General features: G+C 42.3%; 1 protein-coding gene across 1 annotated transcript; it reads right to left on the bottom strand.

The window, feature by feature from the left end:
* Positions 1–1,185: 1,185 nt before the first annotated feature.
* On the bottom strand, positions 1,186–6,697 carry LOC311038990 (V-set domain-containing T-cell activation inhibitor 1-like). The gene is made up of 6 exons (XM_084048622.1): positions 6,460–6,697; positions 4,597–4,923; positions 4,005–4,274; positions 3,323–3,652; positions 2,700–2,798; positions 1,186–2,410 (listed from the first exon to the last, which is right to left on the bottom strand). The coding sequence occupies exons 1-6, from the start codon at positions 6,569–6,571 to the stop codon at positions 2,322–2,324; spliced, it is 1,227 nt and encodes a 408-aa protein (XP_083904748.1). The 5' UTR covers positions 6,572–6,697; the 3' UTR covers positions 1,186–2,321.
* Positions 6,698–18,026: the final 11,329 nt, after the last annotated feature.

Below are 18,026 nucleotides of genomic sequence, written 5' to 3'. Positions count from 1 at the left end.
CCCCTACCCAACCCCTACCCACTATAGGTAGGATGTGATGTCATGCTGTCGTGAGATTATGTCACACTGGCGTTGTGTCCATATTCGGGACGACCGTCTCATCGTGATGTCAGATTACGTCACACTGGCGTGATGTCAGATTACGTCACACTGGCTACATACATACATACAGACAACCGACATGGCGCAGGATTCAAATTGTATATATAGAAATGTAGTTAAAGCCTAATGCTTAAAAGGATCCCTGGCTAATAAGCCAAATATGCCTTAATACATTATAATTGTCCTCTATAACTAAAATTTAAAATTTAAAACACTGTAAATATTTTATTTATTTTAGAAACTGTTCATCTTTCACTCAATAGGGGCAATGCCCGTCGCAAGTTGATGTCATTTGCCCATGTGTGGTCTAGCCCTATGGAATTTATGGAATGCATGTGCAAAAAAAACATTTAAAATATTGATTTGATGCTCATATTAACCTTAGGAAGTATTAAGTTGTTATTATCATTTTCATGGCATATTTGGCTTATTAGCCAGGGATTCTTTTAACTACTTCAGCATTATATAATCTGTTGCCTGGAGTCCCTATAGGGGTCTATATGCCATATCTCTTCATAGGAACGAAAATAGCCTATCTACAGTATAAGCTCACAACATGTTGCGTTGCGACCCGTTGTTGTAGCTTGTAGACTGGACATTTTAGCCAAATGTTCACCCCAGAATAGGGGCGCTCTAAGGTTCATGTGATTAATTTATGCTCGTATGACTGTGTTGCATGCCGAAGATAGCACGGCACTGTTGTACGACAAAGTATAAATCAGGTGTCAGCTGCTTGTAATTGGGACTATAGGAAATAACATCCTCTGTTACAGAACTCACTGTAACAAATGGGTCATTTACATTTAAAAATACACACAACTTTTATTCACATTTCACATTTTAGGAATTTGGTTTCTGTCAATGAGTGAGCAGTTAGGGGTTTGATGTCTTGCATGGCTTTAGGATGATGGACCAGTCACTTGGTGTGACAAGTACTGTGTTTCTCCAACCACTCTGCTGTTCCCTGCTGCCCACCATACAGTAGTACAAAGAGCAAGATCAGGATTGTCCGAAGTATTTTTTTCATTTTATTTGTATGTTTATTTGACAGGGACAATACAAAAAACAATTAATCAAGTTATAAAAACATGAAAGCGTTGCATTGTATATGGGGTTTATAGCCGAGTCTAATTTGCGACCCCAGTCCCTGGTTACACCTTTCTATACAAATATCTACCTAATACAAATTTCAGTTACAAAAAGGACATGCTTGAAGCTCTAATCTAAACAAGTACTAAAACAATAAGTAGGGAAGACAGACAATCAACCTTTCCTTTTCTGACTTCTATCTGGCTGGCACTGCCCTTAGTGTGTGCAGTGAGATTACTTATTTAGGATTATCTCCAATGACCTATAGATAACATCGGAAGCTATATGCTCAAGCGAACATGTTGTGTCGCAAATTTAGCATGTGCTAAGTTCCTGTGAACATCTTTCTCTTTAGAGCCTTTTGTACACCACTGTGTACTGGCCACCTTTGGTGTTGCTCAGACGAGGCAGCATCAGACGACTCACAGTGGCTTATAATGACTGCATGAGGCTGCTGCTGAGAGCTCCAAGAAGCTCCAGTGCAAGCCAGATGTTTGTTAGTGTCAGGGTACCCACCTGCTCTGCTGTGCTATGTAACCTTATAGTTCATGTGTAGGGCATCTGAGTCAGTAAATTACATAATCGCTGACATAGTTCTGTCAGGTTCTCCTCTAGACTGTGGAACCATTGCCACACATGTTTGTATGTTATAAATTGAACAATGTGGGCTATTTGCATTTTCTTTTTCTTTTCCTTTCTGTTATTTTATTGTGTTGAGTTTTTAATTGTGCTATGGATCTTCCTGGGTCTGAAATAAAGATTTAATTCAATTTCATTTAAATGTATAGACCTTGCTTCAGCTCCTATGCCCTGAACAACCCTGTTTTGTTTAGGTAGCCATCTGGAATGCATTTACCTCTGATGGACAAAAATGCAGCATCTTTAATCTCTCCATTTCCAATAACTGCCTAAACTCTTATATTGAAATTTATTTGTATAAACAATCACATAAATCAGGGCAGACAACACATTTTGTATCTTGTGGTAATATAAAAGCATATAAGCATATACAGTATAAAAATCCTGACGTGAAGATAAATAAAGTAAAAATAAATAAACAGTATATAACACTGAGAAAAAGGGGAGAACAAAAAAGTTCAAAGAAATGTTGTTAAGAATGTTAATGTCCATCATTGCTGGATGTCCACTCCTGCAACAGCTGCTTCGCTCAGACTTACAGTTTCTTTGGGAGTGCTTGATCTCTTTCTCTCGCTCCTTACTGTTGGGAGGCCATCACAGATTTTTTTTAAAAGAAAGAAAGGAAAATAGTTTATAGAAACAGTTTACTGTTTCAAGAGGCATGACTTATGTTTACATGTTCCATCAACAAGAATTCTACCCATACTAAATGGTATTACATCCAAATCTCTCACAACCATATATTCAGAAGATTCTTAATGCATTGTTTCCTGAGTTAAATAGTACTCAGGGGTAAGAATAGACACTTTCATTATTGAATATTTTGTTTGTTGCAGACAGGTTTGGCTACATAGTAGTAGCCTACTTACATTTAATGCCCAGGACTACAAGAGTGGCATAGGCGAGCAGTAGGAAGTGAGCCATCACAGCAACAATTAAGATGTATTTAAATGTATCATCTCGGCCATCTGGAAAAAGCAAGACCAGTTACAGTTAGATCTTTTATTTCAAAAATGACAAGTGGCACACACATTTATGTCCATCTGCTATTGAAGCTTTGAAAGTGACAATGAGAGTGTCATTCCAAAATAAAACAGCTATTCTTTTAATAATGTGCCACATTCTGCTTTCTTCTGTGCTAGCACAGAATAAAAACTGACTAAGGATTAGCCTCAAATCAAAGTTTGATTACATTTTGAGGAACGCTTAAGGCATTACATGTTTTTTTTTAAATCACTGATGGGGATGTTTTATCCCTGTTTCTGGTCAAAACTGAATTAAATACATGCATTTCCTTTTGTGAAATGTAGACTGTCTGATATGTTTAATAATATCACAATTTAACTAATACATTTAAAAAAGTATGTTAACCACATTAACCCTCAAAAATTGCTATTTTCGGCTACATTAAGCTATTTCTCATAGGAAGGCTTAAATGGTTAAGACTCCCCCCCACACCGCCTATTTTTTTTTTCCATCATTCCCTGATTACCTCCGTCGGCAGTGACGTTGGTCAGGGTCACATATGTCTCTTGGGTAGTGCTGATCTCACATCTGTATATGCCATGGCGTTCTGGCGCTGAGCCGTGCAGCTGTAGGTGGCCAAACGTCAGAAAGCTCAGAGAAACGTAATCCTTCCACCTCTCCTGGACGCTCACCGGTGACAGAGTCTGTCCGGACACGTTCACCGTCAGGATGGGCTCATCATCGAGGTTCACGGTGGTCTTCTTGAACCTCCAGGTGAGGTTGAAGTTGTGGAGGGCAGAGTCGGGAATGCTGCAGGGGATCATCACACTGGCATCTGGGTACGTCTGAATGGAACCTGGAAGAAAAGGCAGTGATGGAAGTATCAATATCACATTGTAGAAATACTGTATGATGTAGCCTACTCAATAGTGCCCTTTTTTCAGTAGTGTAAAGTTACTAAGTAGCTACATGTACTCAAGTACTTAGTAACTTTACACTACTGAAAAAAGGCCTTTTTTTTTTTACATGACACCACATTATCACAAGTAAAAAGAAGTCTTCTGTTGTTGACTCCTCTGACACCAATAGCTCCTTAAATTCTAAGTTAAGAAACTATTTTTATATTCCCAGTCATCAATATCGATTATAAAAGTTATATCATGTGTTACAACACATATGAAATGAATATTTATCTCTGTATTATTTACCTTGGTATTTCAAAATGGCTGTTCTCGTGCTTGTGTCACTTGTAATCGTACAAATGTACGTAACATTTGTATTGCTTGCCACAATCCTCTGAGAACCGGTGATGTCATAGAATCCTTCTTGGGTTTTAAAGGTTTTTGTAGAGTTCTGGAGAACTTGGATATCAGAGGGAGGAATGTTTGACCACATGAGCTTAGGAGCTGGGTATATGCTCCTGGAACCACAGGAGATTGTGTCACCTGTCAACTGTATATCAATGTTCTGAACTGGACCTGCCAAGCAAGAACAATACAGTAGTCTCAATCATTATAAAGAAAATATATGTCATTCAATCTAGGAATATATCTTAAAATTACATATATACTTAAAACAAGTGGGGAAAACTGCCTATTAGATAGATGAGATTATTTCACTTGTTTCCAGTGCATGTTCTGATGCAAGATAATGATTTAAATCTGAAAGTAGAGAGAGAGCAGAGAGGGAGCGGGAAAGAGAGAGAGAAAATGAAAGACAGAAGATTAAGGGGATGAAAAGACATGACATGAGTCAGTTTCTAAACCTGTAGCGTTGAAAAAATAAAACAAGAAGCCGCACTTTTTATTATGAGAGAGATTATTCCAGATTCGTCGGTGCGAGGGGCGGTCATGGTGATGCAGAAGTACTTTCCCTGGTCGTGCGGAGTGACGTTCCTCAGCAGCAGTGTTGCGTTGCCCTGCAAGACCTGGTCGGCGTACAGGTCAGTTCTGCCTTTGAACAGATTCGATGGAGAGTTGTGTCCATTGACAAACTGTGTGTCGCCATAGCGGGTGCAGCTCACCACTGTTTTCTTCTTGTACCACATAATTCTCGCTCCTTTGCCGTCAGACTGGAATTGGCATGGCAGTACACACTCTTCTGACCGTGTACATGTTACAATGAATTCTGAGAAACACACACACGCACGCACGCACGCACACACACACACACACACACACACACACACACACACACACACACACACACACACACACACACACTGTAAAATACTGTTCCTATTGGTTGCTATTGCTCTAAATGTGGGTCGAGACTCTCCAACACACATGTAGCCTACTGTATGAATTGTAATGAATAAAGGTCAACAACAGATCATTAAAAGTAGTTGTGAATGTATCCTCCTAATAACTTGCATTTTATCTCAAGGAAACTGTCAGTGCAATGCATTGTGAACATGTACATCTGCTATTTTTGGTGCAAGACAGGATGCACAACCAAGTATAAATCAGGTTTTATTGGCAATTTGGCATACTTTACATTTGGTTAACAGTTGTACTGAGCAGCAGTTGTACCCATGTTGTGGGTACTGGGTAGTGGGTACTATTACTGTATGCCCACACATCAAAACTTGACAAAAATCTACCTACAGTGGTTCTCAAAGTGGGGTCCGAGGATCCCAGGGGGTCCTTGACGGGATTCCAGGGGGTCCCCAGCAAAATGTGTTAATATAGCGTCACAGTCAGTTTAACCACTTTAAACCTATTTTAATATTTGGCAGTTCAAAAATAGCAGATCTACAAGCTTGCCGCATTGCAACATGCTGTAGATCAACTATTTTTTAAACATTCTGAAAAATCTTGAAAATATTTGAACATGTTTTGGAATAATCTTCTCTTCTAGTGGTCTATGGCACAAAATCTTTTCAGATGGGTTTTCATCATTTCCATGGCCAAATACATGTCAATTTGGGCATTCTTGACAAGAAAAATAATACCACAACATAAAAATCCATGATGCTGACCAGATACTGACTATGATACTGACGTGATCATGCCAATTATGTTGTGACAGGGCCTGTCACAGCTCTGTCACAGGCATGTCACATCAGGCCCCTCTCACAGCACTGTGTGACAGGGATGTCAGGCAACCAGGTGAAGATCTGCACACTTTTCCACAATCTGTTTAGCTGTTTCCATTGTAGCTGAGAACTGCATGCCCTGGCATCACCCTATAAACCTGTAAAACTAGTGAGGCGCTGCTTACCGTAAGACAGCAGTAGGAACAACATTCTTTTCAAGAAAGTAGCCACTTAATGCCCTAGGTTTGGAAAAGTGCAAATAAGTGGGGAATTACAGGAATACATACTGGAATGAAAGCTCCCTATTTGTGGCATTTCTACCCAACATTGTCTTCCTCAGGCAAATAGATTATGTCAAGTTACTAAAAGATATTGACGATGTCATTAATCACAAAGATCTTCTCATACAACTGGTGGGGTATTTATCAAATTTCCTTGATAAGTACCTTTTCATTCATTTTATGAAACATGTACCGGTATGCCAAATTACTTTTTTGTATGTCCCAAGTGAAACCCTACTGCTTAGTAGTAGATACTAAATAGTAGGCTGAAAATAGCATACTGTGTAGTATGTAGTGTTAGTGTGTGGCTTCTGACTTATAGGCTCATGATATCCAACCACTCACCTTTCCCTTCTGTGAGAACGAGAACCGACAGGAGAGTCCAGACCGTAATGCTGCCTGCTGATGCCATGATGGAAATGGGCAAATCCACTGCTATTCTGCTGTGGGACAGCATGGTTTGTTCAATTTAGAGGCTTATGAGTACGGTAAATCATGTGCTACCGTCTTTGTTGGTTGCTCACAGGTAAATGATGTGGTAACCAATAGCATTTATTTATGGGAAGTAACCTGAGAAGTACCATTCACACTTCCTCCTCTATGCTAAGCAGGTGCATGCAGCGCCTCTAGGCTATGCAGCTGTCGCTCCAGGTAGCACAATGCGGTGGTGTAAAATTGCAATACCTGTAGAAAAAAGTCATAGTGAGCAACAGCAACCCTCCCCCTGGCCCTATTAACATGGATCGGATCCACCCACCTCACCTGCTGTCACTCCCTCTCAATACCTAATCAAACCTGCCCTCACTCACTCCTCATCAGTGGCCGGCTATATAGACGGATTTCCGCGCGACGTCATCACAGAGCAGAATGCGCAATCTGCGCATGCCCGGGTGAAAGGCGCGTTCGAAAATACAGCCCTGAGCGGCAGTGAGCGCACTGGCCAATACAAACTAATAGGCGAGTGTGCTCCGGTGCGTAATTTCCAAACGCACCCATAGGCTTCCCCCTCCTCTGCGCGGTCATATTCCTCTCATGTTTACTAACAGGAAACCCGTCTATATGCCTGAGTGCTTATCAATTCAAGTTTGTCAGCTGGAGCAGCAATATCGCTACCTGAGAACTCCCTATCCTTGAGTCCATCTCAACCTGCGATTATGTGTCACTGAAGTGAGTTCAGTTGTTCATGATTGCATATGTTGCATTTTATTGGTTAATTGTGATCAAGGTAATGAATCTAAGAAACTTACAGCTACCTGTTTGCCTTAAAGCTTATACGTTTGTGTAATGTACAGTTTACAAAGCCTATTGTAGAATTCAGGTGAATGCAATAATCACTAACCTTATAGAATATTAAATGTCACTTGGCTTGTCCCATGTTTGTTAGTACTCGTCTCTAATTCGTGTAAGTGCCCCCCCCCCACCCTTAGAGTGCTAATCATTGACTTGGGTACTTGTTTGTTGTCAGTTGTTTAATGTGTCATTGGTGAATTGTTGTCTCCACCAGGCCGAAGGCTGGTGGAGAGTATGTTTTCGTTCCCGTCACACTGTGTGTCCCCCCCCCCCAGCCAAGCTAACATTGGTCAAGCTTCACGTGACACGTGACAATATGTTGTCACCAATGCTTTTGATTGGCTAGCGAGACGCATGACGAAATAAAATCCTATAAATAGGTGTGTCACTTCCAAAAAACATTTATGTTTTTGGAAGTGAGGTAACATTGGTCAAGCTAACGGGATCAAGCTAACATTGGTCAAGTGACACGTGACAATATGTAATATAAATAGGTAAGACAGGATTAATCAGGAACAGTACCAGTACAAACAGAGATCACAGCTGAGATCACACAATGCAACTAACTCTCATTACGCAAACTGAAGAAGCAGGAAATCATCGTCTGAAACCTCATGAAGAAGCAAAGGCGCAACACCGACAGCAGAAGGCCAAAGCTAAGAAACAGAGACAAAGAGCACTTGAATCCCTAAATGACAAAAAACGAAGACGAGCCACAAATGCTGACAACATGACACAGCAAAGATTGCTACATTCTCTGGAAGAAAAAGTACAAGAGTCTGTAAAGAACATCGAAAGGAAAAGAAGGCACTGGTCACAGTATTCAATAGATGAAAGACAACATCAACGAGCACATTACACCAGTAAGAGGAGACGCTACAGATCACTTAAAGAACTAGAAGACGTTCAAGTTGATGAAGCTGGTGCCGCATTCTTAAAGATGTCAGAAAGTGGACCCAAGGCCGAAGTCTCCGCCAGGCCGAAGGCATGGTGGAGAGTATGTTTTCACTTTGTCCGTCCGTGTGTGTGTGTGTGTGTGTGTGTGTGTGTGTGTGTGTGTGTGTGTGTGTGTGTGTGTGTGTGTGTCCGTCCTGTGAACACCTAACATTGGTCAAGCTTCACATGACATCACAATATGTAATATAAATAGGTAAGACAGAATGAATCAGGAACATTTTAACCACCTCGCCTGGCGGAGACCTGTGCTCCGAGGAGCACATTTTCTAGTATTAATTATGTGTCTGTTTATTTCATAGAAAAAAAACTGAAGCCTCATCACCTCCTTGCCTAATTATAAATGCTCATGTGTGCAACGGAAAATAAATGGCTTGAACGGAACTTGGGTTGTCCCACATTCTTGCAGATGTGCCATGGTTAAGTTCAATATCCTGTGAACCAAAGTAGAACTCTTGTCTTACAATACCACAACATAAAAATCCATGATGCTGACCAGATACTGACTATGATACTGACGTGATCATGCCAATGATGTTGTGACAGGGCCTGTCACAGCTCTGTCACAGGCATGTCAGGCCCTGTCACATCAGGCCCCTCTCACAGCACTGTGTGACAGGAATGTCAGGCAACCAGGTGAAGATCTGCACACTTTCCCACAATCTGTTTAGCTGTTTCCATTGTAGCTGAGAACTGCATGCCCTGGCATCACCCTATAAACCTGTAAAATTAGTGAGAAGACAGCAGTAGGAGGAACAACATTCTTTTCAAGAAAGTAGCCACTTAATGCCCTAGGTTCGGAAAAGTGCAAATAAGTGGGGAATTACAGGAATACATACTGGAATGAAAGCTCCCTATTTGTGGCATTTCTACCCAACATTGTCTTCCTCAGGCAAATAGATTATGTCAAGTTACTAAAATATATTTACGATGTCATTAATCACAAAGATCTTCTCATACAACTGCACATACTGTATTAGCAGCCCAGACTATGTTCTGTTCTGTGGGTATCATACATGCACCTAGACACCCGGGGCGGGGAGAAAACGGACGCATAGAAGCAACTAGAAACATTGCTAAGACATTTTAAGTGTGACTGCCGCTTGCTTAAGTGTTTTAACTCCCAAAAGAGGGTGAATTATCCCTTTAAAAGGTTTACCCATTTTAACAACTTCAGTATTTTCACTCATTTTAACAACTTAAGTATTTGTGATTTGAACAATGTTGTATGTATTGATGTGTCATTGACATGTGATCCCAATGTTGCATTTACAAACAGTGATTTGGCTGTAAGCCCACAAGGGGTCAGTGTTGACAAACGTTTGACTGCAGACCTGCACTAGAACAATGCTGTTACTCAGGACTGGTCCTTCTGATATTACCAGTTGGCTTGTTTCCAACATTCAAGCTGCATCTCTCCTCACCAGGTTCAGCACAGAGCTATGGAATCCTCTCAGTGATTCCTACCATCTTACAGGATATACAAATATGCCTTAAAACACATCAACATGTGCTTTATGTTAGGATAGTTTATTATACATTGTACTATTGTACAAAATGTCCAGTTGTCCACATATTATTTATTGTTCACCATGTTAGCCAACTGTCACTGTTCATTGTTCAGACTGCCAAGAAAATAGGTATTAATAGGAATCCAGTCAGAACAGAAACAAGATGTTATGGTAGAGGAAATGACTCTGAGGGTGTTCCCATGCGAACATCTACTGTATTAGCCTGGAAACAAGACAAATCTACCAGTGAAAAAAAAGAAGCCCTCTGCAGATACACAGAATCCATTTATACGAGAGACACATAATACACCAGATGTTAGCATTAATACAGTTTCAGCTAACTAAGCACCTAGGCTGCTGAGATTATTTACAATTTAGGCATTTAGCAGACACTCTTTATGCAGAGCGACTTACAGTAAGCAAGGTAAACACATATCAAATGCATAGACAGTGTAGTGCCTCAGTAATCTAGGTGGATCATAGGTAAACCAAGAACCTAGCAGTATATAAAAAATAAAATAATAATCTGTACATTAAAAAAAATATACAAACAGGATGACAAGATGTTGGTCTGTTTCTTCTAAGTATAAATCACCCAAAGTGACTACATCTGTGTGTGTGTGTGTGTGTGTGTGTGTGTGTGTGCGCGCGCCTGCCTGTCTGTCTGTCTGTCTGTCTGTCTGTCTGTCTGTCTGTCTGTCTGTCTGTCGGTCTGTCTGTGGCCAGCCTATACAGTCTGGTAATAGTGAGAGAGGAGGCCTCACAATTTTCCATTGTCTAATCATTCAGCTGAGCCCTCCCTCGGCCAGGGCAGATCAGGGTTCTGATTGGTCTGCTCTGTGTCTGTGTGCCGATGGCCTTGTAGGCTGACAGTTGGAGCCCAGAGTGAGTTTGCTGTGTTTCTCCATTAGATTAGTTTCAGGAATGCTGCCACTCATAAACGCTATGGCCTCTTCATGCTACTGCACCCACTGGTGACTCTGCTGCCCCACACTAATGTAATATACAGTTAATTCAACTGTACACTCAGCGTTACAAATGGATAAATGAACACTGGGGATTATACTGTGTACCTTGAAAAACCTCAGAGCCTGAGGTTACTTCCAGTCCCACTAGACAAAAACATTTTCCTTTTGAGAGCGCCGCATTGATAAGAAAATACAGTTTGAGGGACGATTTCCACTGTGCTATATTCCTACTGCATAAAGTACTTTTACATTTGGTACATTAAGTATATTTTGATGCCAATAGTTTTGTACTCTTACTCAAGTACATTTTGAACACCAGACTTTTACTTGCAGTATTTCTGCATTGTGGTATTGATACTTTTACTTAAGTAAAACATGTCAGTACTTCTTCCACCTCTGTTACTGTTGTAGTGTGTAGGTTATAAAACAGACCCTATGTGTTAGCGGTTAGAAATGTTGACTGGTGCCCATTCATGCTGTTGTAGATGTAATATGCCTTCATGCTCTCGTACAGCACTTTGAAATAACGGCAAGCCTGCTCGGCGATATACGCTTTGATGACATTGTGAGAGAGCTGTGGATCAAAGTGCCTCTTATCTGCAATGCCTCTCTGTCTCCGCTCTGTGCCGGGATGCACCCTGACCCCAGACTTCACAGGGGCCACAGTCTCCCCGACTCACACAGGCTGCGATGAATCACTGTGCCCACAGCGTCGCACATCGTTCCCTGCCGCGCCCCATCTCTCTCTCTCTCGTCCACATCAGACAAGAGGAGCCTTGTCTCCACCACGCCCCGGCACCCAATGTGGGGCCTCCAGCTGTGGCGTCCATGAGACCTGTTCGTTCTCTCCCCAGCCAGTGTCTTTTCTGTCAGACCGTGGAACAGATGAGCTTGCAGCCAGATGGACGGAGCTGCTGTCTGTCGATGACATTTAATCTGGACACTACTGTAGATGGAATCTATTGTTCATACTGATATCTATTTAGGCTGATGTGGTTGGCTTTTGGTTGAACTTCTTAAGGTGGAATCAGGAAAGATCCATCTTAGTCATCATCATCAAGTTTTACTCTTCTTCAAGGTTTTACACTGCTGATGTGCCTGCCGGGAAATTTTCTGCCCTTTGGTCATCTTTTGCCCCCTTTCCGACTTATCTCTCACGAGAATCGAGGAACATTTCATTCTTTCCTAAATAATTGTGTTATTCACTTAGGCCAGACGTGTCCACGTTGAGGACTTAACTCCATCATGAGACTGAACATCACAAGCACAGACTTGTTGTGACACTACTAGAGTCTAGTGTCTGTATTCCCTAGTCAGAGACTTCAAAGGAACAGAACAGAAGAAAACAGAAGTGTGAATCATGTTGATGGACCACCATCAAGGAGATCCTTCACTAAAGGGCAGCTAAACCTAATCTTCATCATTAGCTATTTTTGAGCGACACTGTCATGTAAACGAAGCATAACTTAGGTTTAAAGAGCCATGAAACCCTAGGCTAATTCTGTAGTTTGTTTTCTACAGAATCTACAGAAGGGTAAAAACATGTCAGGCTGACCTAATAGAACACTGTGATGTAAGACAAGCAGCTGCAATGAAATGAATGGGTGTTAGATTGAGGTAGGCCATGATGACTGTGCAAGCATTGACAACATTCAGTACAGCATTACTACTGTCAATGCTTGCACAGTTGCTGAAGAATGATGATGAGCGTATAAAAGGACATGGTAGTTTGACAAATAATAGCTCCTCTGTGATAGATAATGGTTGTAATCATGCATTGCCAACTGCCAATATTACCAACTCAACACCCCCCCCCCCTCCCCCCCAAGTTTTTGTAACTCAATCCTGACACTGCCCAGAGACACTTGGACGCTGGCTTGTTGATTTAATAAGCGATAAATAAATGGTAGAACATTAGTTACAGTTTATTCTGTTAGGGGTCAGAGGTGGGGTAAATTTGATAATCTAATTCTGGTTGACCATGCCATGTCAGAAGTTTGCTGGCTTCAATATCAAATGAAATTGTCAGATGACATCCATCTGATGGCAACAGATTCAGGCCACTTTAGAACTGCAGGAACAATGACTTCATCTAGCGCAGAGCGCCAAGCCTTTCCACAGCTAATTCTGGAATTGAGCTGTAAACAAATACTCTTTGTATATGTACATGCCTGTGTGTGTGTGTGTGTGTGTGTGTGTGTGTGTGTGTGTGTGTGTGTGTGTGTGTGTGTGTGTGTGTGTGTGTGTGTGTGTGTGTGTGTGTGTGTGTGTGTGTGTGTGTGTGTGTGTGTGTGTGTGTGTGTGTGTGTGTGTGTGTGTGTGTGTGTGCGCGCGCGTGTGTGTGTGTGTGTGCGTGTGTGCTTGCGTGTGTGCTTGCGTGCGTGTGCGCGTGCATACGTGTGTGCGTGCATGTGCGTCCACATGTAGTGGAATGTGCTGCATGCATGGGTGTGCATGAAAGTGCATGGAGCTGAGGATTACGTAACCTACCGGAACTAACCTTCCGCAGACTCATCAGCCAGAGCTCAACTGGTCAGCTGAAGCACTGTGGTCAGATTTATCCCCCAACAAAAGCCACTGAAAGGAGCTCTTCTGGAGGGGGACAGAACGCTCTCTGTGGAAAGGTGTGGAACGAAAACACAGACCAGGGGAGTGCGAGGAGTGGAGTGGAGTGGAGGGGTGGTGGGGTGGGATAGGGTGACTGTTGCTATAGCTGGTGTTTGTGTTGGATTCTTCAGTCTGTAGCTAGACAGATGGCTTTCTACCTGGCCCGCTCTCCATTTGGCACAACTATCTGTCCAAATGGACGCTTTCAGCATGGGAGAGAACGCTGGAGGGTTTCTCATTGTATGCACCCAAATGTATCCGTATGACACTACAGTGTGGACAGTTTCATCACCCCGTCCCCCCTTTTCGTAAGACTGCCTTGCATAAAAGGTGCATATTGTCTCTGTCGGGTGGAAACCACCAGTCTAAAACTGTTACAGTACTTTTTAGGTTTCAAATTCAAAACTAGCAAGTAGATCTACAAGCTGAGCTTGTGGATCTGCTACTTTTGCTGCTTTTGTGTGACACTGTAGTATGATCAAGTGTGGCGTTAATTTACGAAAAAACACAAAAGGTTAGAATATGGAGATAAGAGGTTTCTGCCCGACAGCGACAATATTTCAGCTCGTCATTCATGAAAGAGCATATATTGCACCTAATCAAACCAAGGTAGGTTGGATGGAGGAATTTAGATAACCACCCCCCTCCATGCGTGCTTTACATTCTAGACCTACCGTGGGGTTTTTATATGTCAGAACTGGCGCTCGCTAATTGGCAGTTAAACAGAGGAAGTGTTGCTTCTCTCCGGTCATCGCCTGAGGTATTTAACATGGCACACGGAGGTATAGTGACTCCATTGTGTGCTTGAGCTGACGTCACAAGTTCGAAACCTGGTGGTTTTTGGGGACCTTAAAGAACCCTTTCTCACTTCCAGTGGTGGAAAGTAACAAAGCACATTTACTCAAGTACCGCACTTAACTACAATTTTGAGGGACCTTTACCTTAATTGAGTGTTTCAATACCACTTCAGCCCTATGTTAGCTATTTGAAAATAGCAGATCTACAAGCTCACAACGCGTATATTTTGATGCCAATACTTTTGTACTTTTACTGAAGGACATTTTGAATTATGGACTATTATGGTATTTCTACATTGCAGTAAAAAAATGAGTACTTTTACCACCACTGTTCACCTCCCCTATCATGGAAAATGTTACCCTCTCACACCCAGTAAAAGGCATTTACGCTCAATTGGAGATATAAAGACACGTCATTTGTAGATAATGGTGTATGAATCTCTTGCAAAAGTTTACAAAGGCACACACATTCAAACTAGGTGCAGGACAGAAAAACACATATAATATATATATATATATATATATATATATATATATATATATATATATATACGTATATACACATATAGAATATGACCTGAGGAAGAGCTACAGTAGACGCTTGAAACGTCGCCTTTGGTGGTAATGTAATAGATATCCATGGGAGCATGATCCACTGTATGAAACTATTCCCATGCAGGGCCAGCTGGTTTACATTATCACCCAACTCAGATGCTTTTATAGCCATATGCCTCTTTACAAATGAGGCCATCCTTATGGGCTTTACACACATACTTGCTGGCGCTTAGCAGCATGTTAGGCTAATGTTTGATATGTGCCACTGACTGTACCGAGACAGCCTCACACTGTTCTTTGTTCTCTTGGTCTTATTCCGTGTTCAAGCATTTTAGAATGGAGACAGTTGACATTGGGACTCCTGCAATCCTTTCACACAACAGTAGGCTACTACCTCTAGGTAAGCAATGTTGGTCTTCAGCAGGTCATTGACATGGAAGGAGGGACAGAGTTTTTATCCATCTTGTTGTGGAAATTGAGCTGTTGCCACACAATGGGCTCCCTGGAATAGGTTTGTTTACAGTGCTTGTCATGTGACTGGTGCACAGTGTCACACTTTATCTCAACAGGAAGGTCTTGTTTGACTGGTAGGTAAACAGAGTAGGTGCATTGGTGCAAGAGGGCCTATGGGAGGATGGCAAATAGGTGTGTAACAGTCAGAGTCATTATAACAGTTGTTTGTGCTTACAGAAGCCAACCTCTAGTGCAGGGGTGTCAAACTCGTTTCGGGTTGAGGGCCACATTGCACGAAAGGTGACTTGATGAGGCGCCACAACCAGTTGCGCGGACGTGCATGTGCATGCGTTCACTTACACAGCTGTCATTTGGCTTTGTTTTTCAGCCTGTTGTGTCAGTCACTGCTATAACTACAGTATATCACTTTGCAAATTTTGTTTATTATTAAGAAGAATAGCTACCTTAATTATTGACTTTCATTATTGGTTATTAGGCTACAGGAAATATGATATGAGAGGTGAAACAAACTTGCCCCCATAAACCCTCTTCCCCCAATAGTGCCAAGAATGGCACTAGAGGGAAGGCCATGGCGTCACCAAAGTCAGTAGGGTTCATCTGCAATGTGCCTATTAGCTTATGAGATATATCACAATGTTAATCAATTGGAACCTAGCATCTCTAGGGGGAACATTTACTGAAAATAGCCAATCTACAAGCTCACAATGCGTCACGTTGCGGCACGTTGTAAACGACTATTTTCGGCAAAGATATTTGGTATAGATGGCAAAAAGAGCCGACCAAGTCAACTAAGTATTAGTTTACCAAGTATAGAGGGTTTAAGTGGTTAGCATTTTGGCCAGAGAGAGTTGGTGGTAGAGGGAAGGTCATGTTTAGGGTCAACTCTCAACATTGTTATTTTCAGTTTTGTATTTGGTTGTACGAATTAGGCTGGGCCTGGGATGAGAGTGGGTGGCCATTTTGAGTCAGAGTACGACTCACCTCCAATCAGTTTGAGATGGAAGCTGCTCTCTGAGGCCTCTGCGCTCTCTCTCTCTCTTTCTCTCTCTCTCTCCAAGCACTCCCACAGTTCTTGGACTTCGGCCCGCTACTCACCCAGCAGGGGCTGTATCTCATGATGATCAGCGGCCTGTCAGCTGCAGCACACACACACACACACACACACACACACACACACACACACACACACACACACACACACACACACACACACACACACACACACACACACACACACACACACACACACACACACACACCCGCCTCATCCCAAGCCCTACATGTGTTTGCCAGAACCTCAAATACACCTCCCCCACCCTCCCACTCATTCCCCATGCAGAGAGGTGCATTGAGTTACGGCCCGAGGAGCGGCGGCTTGGAGCTCTCAGCTAATAAAGTGCAGGCCTTCCAGGCTTGGAAATGTTTTCGCAGACACAACTATACACTCCCTACAGCTCCTATTGTCTTTGGAGGAGAGGCAGCATTCGTCGTGTGTCACTGCCCTGGACGCAAGCAAGCACGGTATCATGGTCAGGTTTCAGCAGAAAACTGGGGCATGCTCGTCAAGATATTAAATCTGTCCCTGAAGCATAATAGATGTTTTCCCATTATGGCTGTTTTCAGACCAATCTATGGGTTTAGAAATAACAAAGAAACACCATTGTTTACTAAACACACTCTTTTCCTGAATGTTTCAAAAACTGGTAGTTTTTAATTGTGTTTTATTTTTGAAGGGAAACCTTAAATCCTCACCTTATTGGTTTCACTAACCTATGCTGATAAATGTTACAAATGCATCTTTTGCCTCCTAAAGCAGAATGAAGTTTGTATAACTGACATCAGAGAGAGAGAGATATATACAGTGATACAACAAAGACACTGGAGTTGGCTGTCTGACATGTTTTTTGGCCCTTCATGTGCACAGTGTTACAGCCGTAGCCTCAGGAGTGGGTGTATAGTAGTGTATACCAATGCTGGTTTCTGTTTGTAACGCACCGTGCTCTTGCAAAGCCGGGTCGGCTTTCTGCCTTCCCTTTAAAGGCCCTCAGCGGTTGCTGCGGTTACCGGGGCTTTTTTGGACTCCCTCTCTATAATTGAGTCTTGCGTTTTCGTCCCGGATTCCACAGGCCTGCACAAAGCAGTGATTATTCCTAAGCAGTGGACTGGGCTGTGGAGAGGGGGGCAGAGAGACGGGGCTCTTGAATGAATGCCATGGCATTCTCATGAATCCCATTGGCTGCTCATTCTCTGTCCTCACCATTATGAAATCCCAGAGTGCTGGGACCGACCCTGAGCGTACAGACACGTTTGTTTGATCATCCCATCATGTTGGCTGCACATACAATGGGACTTGACTAAAGTTCAACCACCAGGACCCAGGGCAGCTCCACTCACAATGCACCCAGTAGAGATGAGGGGTTAGCTGGGGTTTAATTGTCATTAAAATAGCTCAAATTATTCCAGCACTTTGGCAACAGAAATACTCAGCAGTATGAAAAAGCTACTAATAACTTTTAGTACAGTATGGAGTGGAAACGTTGTACAGCTGGTATGAGTAGACCTCAAAGTTTGTTTTGTCTTTTCCATTTTCATTACAGGTCACATGTTACCAAAGTGACATGGAAGACCAAATGAAATGGCATCAAAGGTCAGTAAACCATTTAGCACAATGGTTCCCAAACCTTTTAGCTCAAGACCCAAAAGAGACCCAAACTAGTGAAAATGTCTACAAGCTCACAACACGTCGATTCTTGCCG

The sequence above is a fragment of the Gymnoscopelus microlampas genome (genome assembly GCF_963454915.1).
Source record: "Gymnoscopelus microlampas genome assembly, chromosome: 22".
Taxonomy (NCBI): Eukaryota; Metazoa; Chordata; class Actinopteri; order Myctophiformes; family Myctophidae; genus Gymnoscopelus; species Gymnoscopelus microlampas.
This window is presented reverse-complemented; position numbering and strand designations above follow the sequence as displayed.